This window comes from Temnothorax longispinosus, chromosome 8, assembly GCF_030848805.1.
Source record: "Temnothorax longispinosus isolate EJ_2023e chromosome 8, Tlon_JGU_v1, whole genome shotgun sequence".
NCBI lineage: Eukaryota > Metazoa > Arthropoda > Insecta > Hymenoptera > Formicidae > Temnothorax > Temnothorax longispinosus.
This window is the reverse complement of record NC_092365.1, coordinates 12781704-12797466: the sequence shown is the minus strand read 5'-3', so window position 1 is coordinate 12797466 and position 15763 is coordinate 12781704. Positions and strand designations below refer to the sequence as shown.

The window sequence follows — 15763 nt, the reverse complement described above, 5'->3', positions numbered from 1 at the left end:
TGCTGTTCTTGGGTGCGCCCCTTCGCTCGCAGGCCTGTCTGCCCGTCGACCAGGCATCCTCTTCTGACGTCTGGTAATAAATGGTAGTATGCCAAAAAATCGGAGCCTATGATTGGCGTCGTGACGTCCGCGATGATGAATCTCCACGGAAAATCTCGTCTAAGTCCGAAATCGGGCTGGAGGTTCGTGCTCCAGTAGGTTGCTATTGCGGATCCGTTGGCTGCGTAGAGTTCGTATTTTTCCTTTTGATCCCTTCTTCCTCGCTGGTGTGGGTAGACGCTTATATCCGACCCGGTGTCTATCAGGTATCGCGTCTTTGTCTTTTTGTCCGTCAGGAAGAGGCGGCATGGTCGTGGGCTATCGTTGTTGGCCGCCATCAGCAACTGCCCTCCGTGTTTTCCGGCTTGGCCGGTTTGATCGCCTTGTAGGTGCACGGTTTCTCGCATTTTCGTGCTTTATCTTTAAAAGTACGGTGGTAGTAACAGTGTTCCACCGTGAAACCCTTGGTGTGGCCACGGTTGCGGCTGCGGCTGCGGGATCGGTCCGCTCTCCATCGTTTTCTTTCCTGCGAGAACTGTGTTGTTAGCGCTGCCACCTGTTTCGTTAGCGCCTCGATTTGTGCTTGTAGCGTCGTTTTCTCTGTGGAGGTTGCCTCTACTGCTGCGACGATTGCGCGGTCGTTGACCTCGTGTATGCGGTCGGCTTGTTCTGCGACGTCTTCCAATCGATCTCCTTGACGAGTTGCCAAGATGACCTGCATCTGAGCTGGTAATCTCCCTAGCCACAGTGTTCGGAGTAGGCTATCTGGCACTGCGGTGCCTGCTAGTCCTTTTAGGTGGCGCAAGAATTGCGATGGCTTCCTGTCGCCGAGCTCTTCGCGCTCTAGTAGTTGTCTCGTTCGTTGCTCCTGGGATGTAGATAGGCGCTGTATGAGCGTCTTCTTCAGCGTTTTGTATCTATGTTCCGCTGGTGGAGACGTGACGATGTCTTTTATCTCCTTGGCATATCTGGTATCTATCTGCGATAGCGCGTAGGCGTACCGCGTTGTGTCCTGCGTGATTCCGCATATGATAAATTGGCTCTCCAGTTGTGCCGGACCACAGCTCCGGCTCTTCTGGCCAGAATGGTGGCATTCTTAATCCTACGCGGTTTATCTGGAGCTCCTCCTTGACTTGGTGGGTTCTGTCCCCTTCCGTTTGCTCCTTTGGTGTCACCATCTTGTTGTTCTTTCGTCGGGGTCACCAGTTATGGCGGTAGGCCAAAATATATGCGAGATGGCGATGTTCGTTGGAGATATTTGGGGGCCCTGAGAAGGGCCGTTTGTGTAATGGCCCTGAAAAGGGCCGGTTGGTTTTGCCTTAGTAGGACGGCAAAACGTTCACCCCAGACCAGGCACGGCTGCGTCTTAGTACGGTGGAGTGGCTGGCGAGTTCCCCACGCTCCGGGCTTTCTCCACGCCGGCGCGGCGGTGTGCCGGGCGGTGTGTAGGTCCTTTGCTCGGCTAAGTCCGGATCCTCAGTCTGCGTGGCCTGGTGCTCAAGGCTCGGAGAGCAAGTTGGCGGCTTGGTGCGATTCCGCTTGCGCAGCGTTCTCAAAAGGCTTCCTTCTCGTGGCTGATACCGTAGTATAGCAGTGCGAGGATAGTCGAAGGTATCGTCGCTTGCCGGTCCTTTTATATCCTGGTCGCCGAATTTCTCTTACGAGAAAGGGCAGCCGCCTAGCGGAGCGTACTTGTTATCATCTTCGACGGCATGCTGATTGCACGTGCTCGTTGCGTGCGGCCGTTCGCCGTGCCGCCGGTGCTCTCGCCGGCCGGGGTGTGTATGACGGGCTGCCGTCTGGCAGGCGCGTGTGGCTTGTGTTGTGGCGGTTGCGCCGCCAGATTCGGGGCGCTTGCAGCCGCCACAAATTGTATATTAAATATATGTGAGTATTGGAAGGCATAAATGACTAATATATATGTCGAAATAGTTCACGCATACACTTTCCACGCGAGACGAGTTGTCACATGGGTTCGTGGCGCGCTTTACAAGCTCGTTTATTATATATCGCTACAAATATTCACACAGATGATCGACTAACTTATCTTGTTTAATACCACCTCTACCTATGAGCTTGTAAAGCGCGTCACGAACCCATGTGACAACTTGTTTTGCGTGAAAAGTGTATGCGTGAACTATTTTGACATATATATTAGTCTTTTATATGCCTTGCAATACTCAAAATAGCTGCTATATTTTCCAAACTTTTTTTGTTTATAACTTTTTAACAAACAATGACTCCCGACAAAAATTACTTGCATGTTACTCGGGAGGGTGTTCTTGACAATATATTTCAAATTCAAGGTCATTGGAAGTGGGGCCTTAATTGTAAATATTTACCTAAGTTATATATAAAATAGGGGTTGAAAAAGGTTGAAGAATGTAATAGAATAAAAAAATAGAGATATTTTAAAATTTGCGAAGTTACAGCAAAAATAAGCATTTTTCCAAAAATTCAGAATTAAATATAAGCTCAAGTTTTTTCCGATCCTAATCCAATTCCTTATGCATATACTTATGCAAGTTTGTCTGGATAGACCCTTAAGATCTATCCAGACAAACTTGCATAGTGCATAAACATAATAAGCAATAAGAAAATTGATTGGTTTATATACATATGTGCATAAGGAAATAGACCAATCCATTTCCTTATACATATGCATTTATGCAAGTTTATCTGGATAGACCCTTAGGATCTCTAGGTTAACCGAAACTCCATAAACGCATATTTTGATATATGCGTACTCGCCGTATATGAAATAATAAATATTTTATAAACAAACATGTGACATTGTGGCATGTAATTTAAATAAAAGTAATAAACAATCATACAATAACAAGGTGAGAAAACTTGTATTATAAAAATAAATAAAAAGATGTATAGATGTGTGGATTGTGGATAAATTATATAATAAGATAATAAGAAATTTATACTGGTACTATAATAAATTGACGATTGACGAATTATGTATATTACAAATATGTTACTATACAAATATGTAATTTTATTATTTTCGTACGAGCAACAACATTAATGAACAGCACAAACCTTAAAGGTTATATTATGTACACACATATACAATGATTAATTATTATTATTGCTCATTAATGTAGTTACTCGTACAGAAATAATAAAATTACAAAACAACATATTTGTAATATATGTATGAATTTTTATTACTTTTATTTTAATTACATGCCACAACGTCACATGTATTTTTTAGAATATTTATTATTTTATATATGACGAGTATGCATATGTCAAAATCATATATGTAATACTTTAAAGGCCATAGCGCGTACAAAATTTTTAGTAGTAATCGCAAGGCCGTAAGAAAATTGACCAATCACAATCAATTATTCTTTGACTACAAGGAGAATTATTGATTATGATTGGTTAGTTTTTTTACTATCTTGCAATTACTATTAAAATTTTTGTACGTGCAATGGCCTTTGGAGCTCAGACATAATGAGAAAAATAAGGAATAAGATAAAGGAATAAGGAAGAAGGCATGTTTGCTCGTTTTTTTCACTTTTTTCACATTATTCTTCATATATCTTTTAATTTCTTTATCGTTTTATGATTCAAATATATTCTAAAATTTTAAATTTGTGTATCTTAATGGTTCTTTTCAGTTTGTTCTGTGTCAAAAAAATACTTAAACAGAATCTCAATTAGGACTTAAGCGTGTGTAAATTCTTGAAAAGTACTGGAAGAGACTTTTGGAAAGGAATTGGAAATAATTATTAAATTATCAGGTTTGTGTAAATTTTTTACTTTCATGATTTAGAAAAATATGATGATGATGATGATGATGATGATGATGATATGATGATGATGACGTTGTTTTTGTCGTTGTTGATGATATTGATGATATTGATGATGATGATGATAAAATTGATTATTATTGCTGTATATGTACGAAATTTATATATTTTATAGTAATATTATAAAATTATTTAAAAATTTTAATTATGTGTTTAGGTGTGTTTATAATACGTACACACATAAAGTAAAATATAAAGATTAAATTTGTATTTTTATTTTTTAATAAGTAATTTAATAATTATTGTATTTATTTGGTGAAGTAATAATTTCATTGAATATTTTCGATATTTATATACTTCAATAAAATGCCAAGACGTAAAGTAGAACGTTCGAAAGAAGAAGAAGAGGAATTTCAACGACAACGTCGTAAGAGAAAAGTGCAAAATCAATACAATCGCCGACAGATTGCAAAAAAAGCAATTAATAAAAACAATGTAGTAGTTAATGAAATATCTGATACTAACTCTATTGCCAATACATCATCTGTTAGTAATGTAATACAAGATGTCACGTATACAGAATATCAATCTGATACTAACTCTATTGCCAATACATCATCTGTTAGTAATGTAATACAAGATGTCACGTATACAGAATATCAATCTGATACTAATTGTATTGCCGGTACATCGTCTGTTGATCAAGTGATACAACGCATTACACGTGCAGAACATCAATCTCGTTATCGATTACGTAAGAAAGGACAATCTCGTTTAAATATTAATATGATATCAGTTGATAATTTAGTTGAACATTATATTGGCCCTATAGATGTGTCGTGTATTCACTGTAACGCTAAGCATTTTATAGCTGAAAAAATTATTAATAGAGGAAATTCGTTTCATGATTGTTGTAATCATGGGGCAGTATGTCTTGAATCATTACCCATATGTCCTCATTTTTTACGTACTTTATTTGAAGGAAATCATGCAAAATCTAATCGTTTTTTCAAAAATATTCGTAGTTATAATAGTTCATTCTCATTTGCATCATTTAACGCTAATTTGATTAATTTTCAAAATAGACGACCTGGTCCATATTGCTTTAAAATACAGGGTCAAATATATTATCAATTTAATACAGCATTGCATGCTGCGCCAAATGAAAATCCAACTTATGGTCAACTTTTTATTGTAGATTCAAATGAATCTATAGATTATCGTCTTAATGATAATTCAAATTTGGATTTGGAAATCGTGCAAAATCTTGAGCACATAATGCGAGAATATAACGTGTTTGCTCAATCATATCAAATGATGGGTGAAGAATTAGAAAATCAACGACAATTAGAATCGAATCAATTGGAATTACAATTATTCTTTAACTTAAGACCAGAAACGGATCGACGTCGATATAATGCCCAAAGAACGAATGAAGTTGCTGCTGTTTTCGTTACAACTGCTGATGGAGAAATCCCTGAATCATACGTTGTAGTACGTAATAAAAATACCAAAACTTTGCAAAATATCAGTATCATGAACCCAAATGTTGAGCCATGGATTTATCCATTGTTTTATCCATACGGTACTCAAGGATGGCATTGTCATTTAAAGAAATTAAATAGTGACAAACGTATAAGTAGAGGGCAATATGTCAAGTATCGCATTACTATTCGTGATGATTTTAATATTTTGTTATTAGGACGACGCTTATTCCAACAATGGCTTGTAGACAATTATGTAAGAATTGAAAGAGACAGAACGGAATATTGCAAAACTCATCAAAAAGAGTTGCGCTTTGAAACATATCAAGGTTTAATAGATTATATGCAAAATATAGTAAATAATTTAAATGGACGTATTGGAAAAATGGTTATACTTCCTTCTACGTTTATCGGCTCACCACGTAATATGTTTCAAAATTACCAAGATGCAATGACAATTGTTGTTAAATTTGGTAAACCAGATCTTTTTGTCACAATGACCTGTAATCCAAAATGGCGTGAAATTACAGAAAATCTTTTGCCTGGTCAACAAGCTTATGATAGACCTGATATTTGTGCACGCGTTTTTAATATTAAAAAAGATTATCTTATAGATGTGATTGTTAAACAAAAATTTTTTGGTGAAGTAGCAGCATATGTATATGTTATTGAATTTCAGAAACGTGGTTTACCACACGTTCATATGTTGATCACTTTAAAACGAAATTTTAAAATAACAACTTCAGAAATTGTTAATAAGTATATATCTGCTGAAATTCCTGATCCATGTGAGAATCATAATTTGCATAACATAGTTATGAGACATATGATTCACGGGCCTTGTGGCGATTGGTGTTTAATAGATGGGAAATGTTCGAAACATTATCCAAAAACTTTCGTTGAAGAAACGAGAATGGATGAGGATGCTTATCCATATTATCGTCGACGAGATACTGGTAAGACTTTTGAACGACCTGGTGGATATATAGTTGATAATCGTTATGTTGTTCCATATTGTCCTATGTTATCAGTTATATTTAACAGTCATGTTAATGTTGAAATAGTTTCCAGTATCAAATTTGTTAAATATCTATATAAATATATTTATAAAGGTCATGATGCTGCCTCTATAACAATTGAACCAATAACAGAAAATATAGTTATTGATCATGACGAGATACGCAATTATATTGAGGCACGTTACGTTGGACTTGTAGAAGCTAGCTGGCGTATACTTAGCAAAAAATTGCAAGATAAAAGTCATGCTATAATACGTTTGCCAGTTCATCTACCTAATGAACAAAGTATAATAATTGAAAATGAATCTATTGAAGATGCAATGACTTCTGCCTTAAATCAAGTCACTATGTTAATAGATTATTTTGCACTAAATTTACGCGATATTGAAGCAAGAAAGTATTTATACGTAGATATTCAACGTTATTATACTTTTAAAAAAGAAAAAGTCAATGGTAAAACTATATCACATTGGGTTAAACGTAGTAATTATAGGTCGTATAATTGTATAGGTCGAATGTATACTGTTAGTCCAACACAAATAGAATTATTTCATTTACGGTTACTGTTACTTAATGTTAAGGGAGCTACAAGTTTTAACGATTTAAAAACTGTAAAAGGAGAAATTTATCAATCATTTTTTGAAACATGTTTAGCTTTAGGTTTAATTGAAGATGATGATGAATGGAAACGAGCTATGGATGAAGCTGTTGGATGGATGATGCCACGACAGCTTCGTAAATTATTTGTGCGTATTTTAATACATTGTCAACCTTTACATCCTGATGAACTTTGGGAAAGTTTTAAAATAGCAATGTCAGAAGATTATGCGCGACATTTTGGTATGTTACAAGCACAAAAAAAAGTTTATGCACAAATCGGTGCTATGCTTCTTGCTGAAGGCAAAAGTTTCACCAATTTTCCACAAATGGAACAATTAATAGAAAATAATGAAGAAGAAGGTAATGTGACCATAGAACAAGCAATGGAGGTAGGTATTAGGCAATATAATCAATTAAATGAAAAACAAAAAGAAATAGTTGATTTAATATTAAATAGATTAGATGATAAAAGTCGTAATAGTCATTGTTTTTATATTGATGGCCCAGGTGGATCAGGTAAAACATTTGTATACACAACAATTTATTATTTAGCTCAAATTCGAAAGAAACGTGTGTGTACAATGGCCTTCACAGGTATCGCAGCTACGTTACTTCCTGCTGGAAAGACAGTCCATAAAATTTTTAGATTGCCAGTTCCACTATTTGTTGACTCATCATCTCCCATTAAAATTCAGTCTAAAGAAGCTCAATATTTAAAAGAAATAGATATCTTTATTTGGGATGAAGCACCAATGGCGCCACGATATGCTTTGGAAATTATGGATCGAACATTGCGTGACATTATGAATAATGATGTATTATTTGGTGGGAAAATTGTCATATTAGGTGGTGATTTTAGACAACTTCTTCCAATTAAAGTACGAGGTACACGAAGTGAAATTGTGAATCTTTCTATTAAATTTAGTTTTCTCTGGAAATATTTCGTAAATTTCTCTTTGACAGAAAATATGCGAGTTCTTCCAAATGAAATTGAATTTGCCAAATTTCTATTAAATATGGGTGATGGGATATTAAATGATTTTAATGATAATGTACAAATTCCTGAATGTTGCATAGCACCACCTAATGCAGATATTGTTACAGATATATATGGTGATTTAATACAAAAAAAAGAATTTGACAACATGGCTAAATGTGCGATACTTTCTGCGCGAAATATCGATGTAGATGAAATAAATAAACAAGTTGTTGAATTATTAAATAAAACGGAAGAACGAATTTATACAAGTATAGATAGTGCTATAAATTGTGGCAATGATGGTGACATTAGTGAATCTTTATTACCAGAATATTTAAATACTTTGTCTCCATCATCTCTTCCTCCTTACGAATTGCGATTAAGACCGAACTGTATCATTATGTTAATAAGAAATCTTAATATCAATGAAGGACTTTGTAATGGTACTAGATTAATGGTTATAGAACTTGCAAATCATTTATTGAAATGTAAGATATTAACAGGTGATAAAACAGGAGATATTGTTTTTTTAAATCGTATAACATTGTATTGTGAAAATGTATATCTTTTTACATTTAAAAGGAGACAATTTCCAATAAAATTAGCTTTTGCTATGACGATTAATAAATCACAGGGACAGACATTTGACAAAGTAGGAATAGATCTTCGTAAAGATGTTTTTAATCATGGACAACTTTTTGTTGCTTTTTCACGAGTTCGTTCCTGGCAAGCATTAAAAGTTTATCTTGGCGAACAGCGAGATAGTAGATGTGTTAAAAATTATGTATATAAAGAAATATATGTTTAAAAAATTATGGATTATGGATGTTATAGATGTAATTGTCTAACAATGTGGGTTTACGACATTCAATCCAAAATGATATTTACATCTAGCTATAAAACTTATTACAAGCCCGCTAAAAAATATTAAATAAGCAATGTTTATCAAAATGATTATAAAATTATTAATATCTTATAATATTCACAAATGTTTGCAAAATTTTTTCAAATTCTTTAAAATACTTGAAAAAAAATAGAAAAATTAACGTCAAACGTGACAGACTTATACAGTCAGCTAGAAGGTCGTTATCAGACAAAGGATTAATATTTAAGACAATTTGAAATCTCTAGAAGGAACTAATAAATATTCAGATAAATTTTTTTGTTTCCTCATAGAAGAAGCTTTGTTTACATAAACTTCGTATATAGACCTTTGATCGCATATAAAATTAGATCTAATCAACTAAATGTTAATGAATTATACATGAAATAGGGGTAGAAAAGATTAAAGAGAAAATTGTTTTTTTAGTTTTCGATGCTAATGTGTTTTTTATGTTCTAAAACGTCAAAATATTGCATTAAAAAAAATGTCGATACGTGTGTAGTGTATGTATGTATGTGCCAAATTTACCGAAATTTTTATAACTCTAGAACTAATCAACCAAATCTTAACGAATTATATATGAAATAGGGGTAGAAAAAATTGAAGAATATAATAGAATTAATAAAAATTGCTAATAATAAAGGGGTTACCAATTTCTGTTTTAAAAAATCTATATGATTGCCCTAATTTTCGCAAATTTTGAGATATCGAGTTTAATTTTTATTTTATGGATAGAGTATCGTTAAAGGTAGGTTGGTGTTGAATTTGGCAATGATCGGTGAAGAGGTTACTGATTTTTGCCTAAAAAATGTACAAGTTATACATGTAATCTTATATATAGAACGTATCATTAAAAGAAGATTGTTTTGAATTTTGCAAAGATTGGTGAAAGGGTTACCGATTTCTGCCTAAAAAATATATAACGTAGACCAAGGCAAATCGGATTATTAATTAACACGCTAAAATAGCTCGTTTGAAAAAAAAAACATTAACAAAAACTATCTTAAAACTTATATTGATCCAATTCGCCTGGGTTTACCTTAAGTTTGAAGATAGAGTATTATTAAAGAAAGATTGTTAGTGAATTTGGCGAGGATCGGTGAAGAGATTACCGATTTCTGCTTAAAAAGTGTATAAGATGTACATGTAATTTTATATAGAATATTATTAAAAGAAGGTTGTTTTGAATTTTGCGAGAATCGGTGAGAGGGTTACCGATTTCTGTTTAAAAAATGTGTAAGTATCTTTAATGACACTCTATCTATAAAAAAAAAGTGTACAAGAAGAAACTTGTACATTGCTTTCTCAGTTTTTCAGTGTGCGAGTAGAAACTTTGTACATTGCTTCCTCATAGTTTTTAAATATACAAGTAGAAACTTGTGTGTGTGTGTGTGTGTGTATACATTGCTTTCTTATAGTTTTTAAGTGTGCAAGTGGAAATTTTTACATTGCTTTCTTATAGTTTTTAAGTGTGCAAGTGGAAACTTGTACATTGCTTTCTTATAGTTTTTAAGTGTGCAAGTAGAAACTTGCACATTGCTTCCTCCATGAGGAAGTCAAATTAATAAATATCTACTAATAATTATGCATTAAAAAACAGGCTTCCCCATAGAGGAAGTAATGTGCAGATTTCTACTTGCACACTTAAAAACTATAAGGAAGCAATGTACAAGTTTCTACTTGTTCACTTAAACAAGTTTCTACTTGCACACTTAAAAACTATGAGGAAGCAATGTACAAGTTTTTACTTGCACATTTAAAAACTATGAGAAAGTAACGTGCAAGTTTCTACTTGCACACTTAAAAACTGAGGAAGCAATGTGCAAGTTTCTACTTGTTCTGAATAATACAATTACATAAAGTAATTTGTACAAATGTTACTTATTTACTGATTTGTTACACTAATAATTTAATTTTTTCATAAATTATTATATAAAAAAGACATACATCGACATGGGGAAGGCCAATCAATTATCTGATAATTGCTCCAACGTTGATCGAACAAATGAATTCTCTGATAATTGCACCAACGTTGATGTAACAGAAGATGATCAATTATCCAGATTTGAAAAATTAAAGGGTGCAAAATTGCTAATAGCAGATGAGGATCTAGAGCACATTCAAATGTATGATAGGACAGTGTAAGTACTATTTTATATAAAGTATTCTTAATAAAAATGTTTAATATTTTTTTATAATTATTAAATTTCATTGATTTGAATTCTAAATATTAAATATTGAATAGTAAATTAAATATTAAATATTAACATAATTAAGGCTCCTGCTGGCTCGCGAGCCAATTCCGCGTTTTCGCACAGACAGCGTCACACTTGACAAAACTGTAAACTATAAGGCGTGAAAAATGACACGTCAAAGCAAAATTATCCTTGCAACTTTCAGCGTTATTCTTTATTTTAGTGCAGTGTTTTTACATTTAAAATTATTGTGATAGTGTTAAAATACATCGAAGATATCCACTTTATTGTGATTTAATATGTGCAGGCACATACTTATTTCAATTCGACAACTGTTAAACGGCTTGTTTTCGTTCTTGATTAGACAACATTCACTTCGACAAATGTGGATTACTCATATAAAAGGGGATGTTTCGGTGTATTTTACAAATTTATTTTATCGTTTACAGATAATATTTTATTAAAAAGCATCTTTATTTTAGTGTAAATCACAAGAATTTTTATGATATACTTTCATGATTTTCTCGCTTCTGACGTCATCAATCCAAGATGGCTGCAGTGAGTGAACAGGAGCATTAAATATCAAATTTTTATTATTATGAACTGATTTTTTTAAAAGTATATTTTGTAACTATCATACATTTATAATAATGGTATTTTAATAGAGAGATTGTCGGATATGTGGACGGCATAGAAGCTCCACGTAAAATTGGATATAATAAACAATACAAGTTTTTCAAGTTTTACTTGAATAATGGAAAGACCAAACGAATACAAGTCGTTGTATGAAATGAAATTATCGAAGATGTTGAATTCCATATACAGCCAAATTCTGTAAATGCTTTGAATATATATATATATATATATCTTGATATATATATACATATATGCGCAAGAACAATACTTACAGAAAATGTTCCATCCACATATATTTCTGTAGATGCTGCTAATGCATCTAATAAAATATCAGTACTAAAAATTATATCTATTTCATTATTAGTAGATATGACATGTCCTTCATATATTTCTTTTACTGCCTCATAGTTTAACAAACTATCTTTTAATTCTTCCATAGAATTTGGTATAGGAGGAAAGCAGCTATTTCTTGTTCGATGCAGAATTGATCTCATAGATAAATATGTGATATATGAACCCACAAGTGGATTACTGTAAATAAAAATGTATATTACTTATAGGTCTTAATTATTTATCATAATAAAAATGTTATCTTCGACAAACACACAAAGTCAAATATTTCTTTCGGTTTCAAACTAGTTTCTTTTGACATATCTTTCATATTTTTTTTTAATTTGATAATATCACTAAGCTGTGAATTAGGGTCATGATTATGTGAACATTTGATAATAAAATTATCATTATTTTTTATCAAACGAGCTGTGCATTTTGTCAATTTTCGATTAGCGCAGCGAAAAATATTATTACGCTTATCTAAATAGTATGTATAACCTTCATATATACCTATACTTAATAGTTCCTTCTCTTTCTCCTTCTACAATTTCCATCTATAAAATAAAATAAAATATATTTTTAAATTTATTTATTGAACTCACAATATTATACAATAATTATTTTGCGTGTTTAAAAAAATTTATGTGTAAATGTCATTGTGTGTGCATATGTGTGTCATATTTATATTCACAATATAAACTTTATAATTAATTAATTACAGCATGTATTATAAATGAGATTCAATTATTGCACAAAGCAATTCCAACCTATAAGAGTTTTTCTTTAGAAAAAGCTTTTTACATGTAACATAAAACATATCCTGAAATATTGTAACGAAGAAATTCTCTAACATTTATTTGTTGCTTATATCTAAACTTTAAATACAACAAGACATTAATTACATACCTTGCAACTTGCAATTCATTGACGGAAAAGAACATGAAAAAAAGAAACAATGGCCTAGTTTATACCGCTATACCACAGCATAACAGAGTTCCTATAATGGCTGCGTATGCATAGAAAAGAATTTCAGATTTCATTAATCGAAAAGTGGATGTATTTAGCACGGACGCGAACTACAAATCGAAAGGTGGATGTAAGTTGATGTGGCTTCGTAGTTCCAATTCCTAAAAGTGGATGCACGGCGCTACTGTACTAGTAGCCTAGTAAAAGTATCCCACGAAAATCGCCGGCATGGCCTCTCTCAGGCTTCTCTCTGACCAGAGAAAAACCTGAGAGCGGTTATCGCGATTCACTTGATGCGTAAAGTCACTAGATATATCTAGTGACTTTATGCATCAAGTGAATCGCGATAGGCCCAGTTTCACCAACGTCGGTTAACTGTAACTTTCGATTAAACTCACTCTTTGTCTTTTTCTAAAGGGACAGTTAGAAAGAGATGAAGAGTGAATTTAATCGAAGGTTACAGTTAATCGACGTTGGTGAAACTGGACCATAGCCTCTTTCAGGTTTTTTTCTGCTTTATAACATACGGGTGAAGTCCTATGGAGCGGATTGCACGGAAGCAGAATTAGCGGATCATCAATCACAGGACTGCTTTTATGACTGCTTTTATACGCGACGCGCGATCAAAGGAGCATACAGCTTTTTAAAAAAAGTTAAAAAGTAGATGTAGAATTTTTGTCAACAGATTGCAAGGTATATAATTAACATTTTTTATTGAATTTAAATCATAAAGAAATAATAAATAGATTAAAATTTAAGAAATCTTTTTGTTATAGCATTTTAAGATTTTTATTGTTTTAAATTTCTTATATTTAATAGACTAAACGAAATATTTATATATGTTGTGACGTGACAAATGTCACGTCCATTACCCCAGATGGGAGCTCGGCCGAGGGAGGCGTCAGGGATGGTGCCTCCGCCCGGGACGGGCGGAGAGCGAACATTTAGGTTAGGAGTAAGATCTTTTGCGAGCGTTACAGGTCGAGGGAGTGCGGAGCAGATGGCCAGGGTCACGACGTTGTAACGGCCTATGCCGCATCGAGGGACTTACGGCTGGACAACAGGGAGCTTCCAAGGGCGGACGGTCGACGGGCGGGTCACGCTGGGGCCCACAGCCGGAAAATCAGCTGGCCTGTCAAAGGTCACCAGCGGCACGAGAGCACTGCAGCCCGAGTACGGAGGACCCGAAGAGGGGGACGCCCCGACGAAGGTTCCCGTCAAGGAACGGGGCCACCTCCGGTGTACCGCCCCCGGTCGACGAGCCATGGCCCGGCCAGCCTGGCCGTCGAGGAACCGGACGATGAGTCGCGGCCTGGACAGCCGGTCTCACGTAGGCGGACATTAAACCAACCGCCGGCGGATGGGAGCAGTGACAAGGGGCGCCCTAGTGCGGCGCGGCGATCGCCTAGAGGGATCGCTGGCAGGCCAGGGCGCAGCACCGACCAGGCTAGGGAAACCGGCGCGCGCGGGCCCAGCGTGGTCCCGCCGGACCAAGGGAACGCCACTGTCGTGCGAGCCGCCATCCAGGCAACATCCAGCCCTGCGAGCCGAGCAACGAGCTGCCGGAACAGGAAGAATTTGTAAGACCACTGCTCAGCCCTCCTCGAAGTAAGATCGCGAAGTAATACCTAGGCCCTCCCGGGAGTCGCGTTGTGCCGCGGTAATGTATGAGATCCGCCGTAATTGAAGAATATCGAGTGCTATACTGCGGGAGAGCCCGTGCGAAGTGATCGCGAGTGCCCGTCTCGGGGATGAGAACGTACGGCCGCCGACAGTCAGCGTGATTGTGATTTCGTTGCGTGTGATTTCGTTTCGTGTACTTTCGTTGCGTATGATTTCATTGTGAGTAATTTCGTTTCGTGTAATTTCGTTGCGGGTGATTTCGTCGCGTGGAATTTCATGATCGCCGTTGGCTTAACCGTGCCGTAGTTTTGAGAAGTGGCTCTCGCGCGTGAGAGAGCCTCGTAGTTATCGTTGCCGGTTAAGTTCATGCCATTTGTAATTAGCTATACGTGCGTTTCATCGGGATTAATGGCCCACGGTTGTGTCGAGTTTACGGGTGAGGCCATTCGTGCGTTTCGAGGGGAGAGAAGATCCCCAGCGTTGTCGCGGTAGACAGTAAGGAAATTGCGTTAATTGTTTAATTGTTAGACGTAGACGTTTCGAGTATTTCGCGTTTGACCGTCCGGGTGGAATTCGCTGCAACTTATGTCGGGGAATATTCTTGTACGAATTCAATCGGGATTGCCGTGCAGTTCAGCGACGGAATGAGTATCGCGCTCGTGGGGTGACACGTGGCGCGTACTCGAATTCTGCTTGTTCGCCGTGGAACACGCTATCGTCCACATGTTATCTGCCTTAACCGAAATATAATTTTATGTTTTCCGTTATTTGAGTGTGATGATTGCGCTACGCTCCCTCTCCTATTCCACCCGCGGTTGATCAAAGAAGCCCACGCCTGAGAAATACTGCGATCTCGTGAATCGTGGTGCGTGGAATCGCACCTGGCGCCCAACATAACATCTTAAAAATACTCAGACGAGCTACCATCGGGGTTTCGGAGGGAAATATCGCGAATCATAGAAGGATCCTTAGTGAGGAAAGCGACGGCGCGCTCCTCCACGGCCCCGGCGAGACCGTGAGGACATCGTCGTCGTCGTCACAATGTATATAGATTAGAATCGCTCTCCTTGAAGAATATAATAAAAAACCGATCACTTTTGGTATATTATGTACTAATTTACTAAATAAATTACATATGTATAATATATTACAATTATAACAACTTATTCTGCATGAAAATCTCAAAAAATTTTTACATAACTTTTTTAGAAGCACAAAACATAATCGAATTGATTA

The 15763-nt window shown here is 35.7% G+C and overlaps 2 protein-coding genes and 1 long non-coding RNA gene across 4 annotated transcripts; 2 read left to right on the top strand and 1 right to left on the bottom strand.

The window, feature by feature from the left end:
• Nucleotides 1-376: 376 nt before the first annotated feature.
• Nucleotides 377-1217, bottom strand: LOC139818319 (uncharacterized). Its single transcript, XM_071786936.1, has 2 exons — nt 1146-1217; nt 377-1051 (listed from the first exon to the last, which is right to left on the bottom strand). The coding sequence occupies exons 1-2, from the start codon at nt 1215-1217 to the stop codon at nt 377-379; spliced, it is 747 nt and encodes a 248-aa protein (XP_071643037.1).
• A 2823-nt stretch (nt 1218-4040) lies between these two features.
• Nucleotides 4041-5913, top strand: LOC139818318 (uncharacterized). Its single transcript, XM_071786935.1, has 3 exons — nt 4041-4563; nt 5008-5753; nt 5908-5913. Exons 1-3 carry the CDS (start codon nt 4176-4178, stop codon nt 5911-5913), a joined length of 1140 nt encoding a protein of 379 aa, XP_071643036.1. The 5' UTR covers nt 4041-4175.
• A 125-nt stretch (nt 5914-6038) lies between these two features.
• Nucleotides 6039-8640, top strand: LOC139817508 (uncharacterized). 2 transcript variants are annotated; one of them, XR_011733245.1, is made up of 3 exons: nt 6039-6249; nt 6967-7797; nt 8017-8640. It is a non-coding gene; the product is annotated as an uncharacterized lncRNA (long non-coding RNA). The 2 variants fall into 2 exon arrangements; XR_011733246.1 differs by lacking the exon at nt 6039-6249 and adding an exon at nt 6507-6597.
• The last annotated feature ends 7123 nt before the right edge of the window (nt 8641-15763 follow it).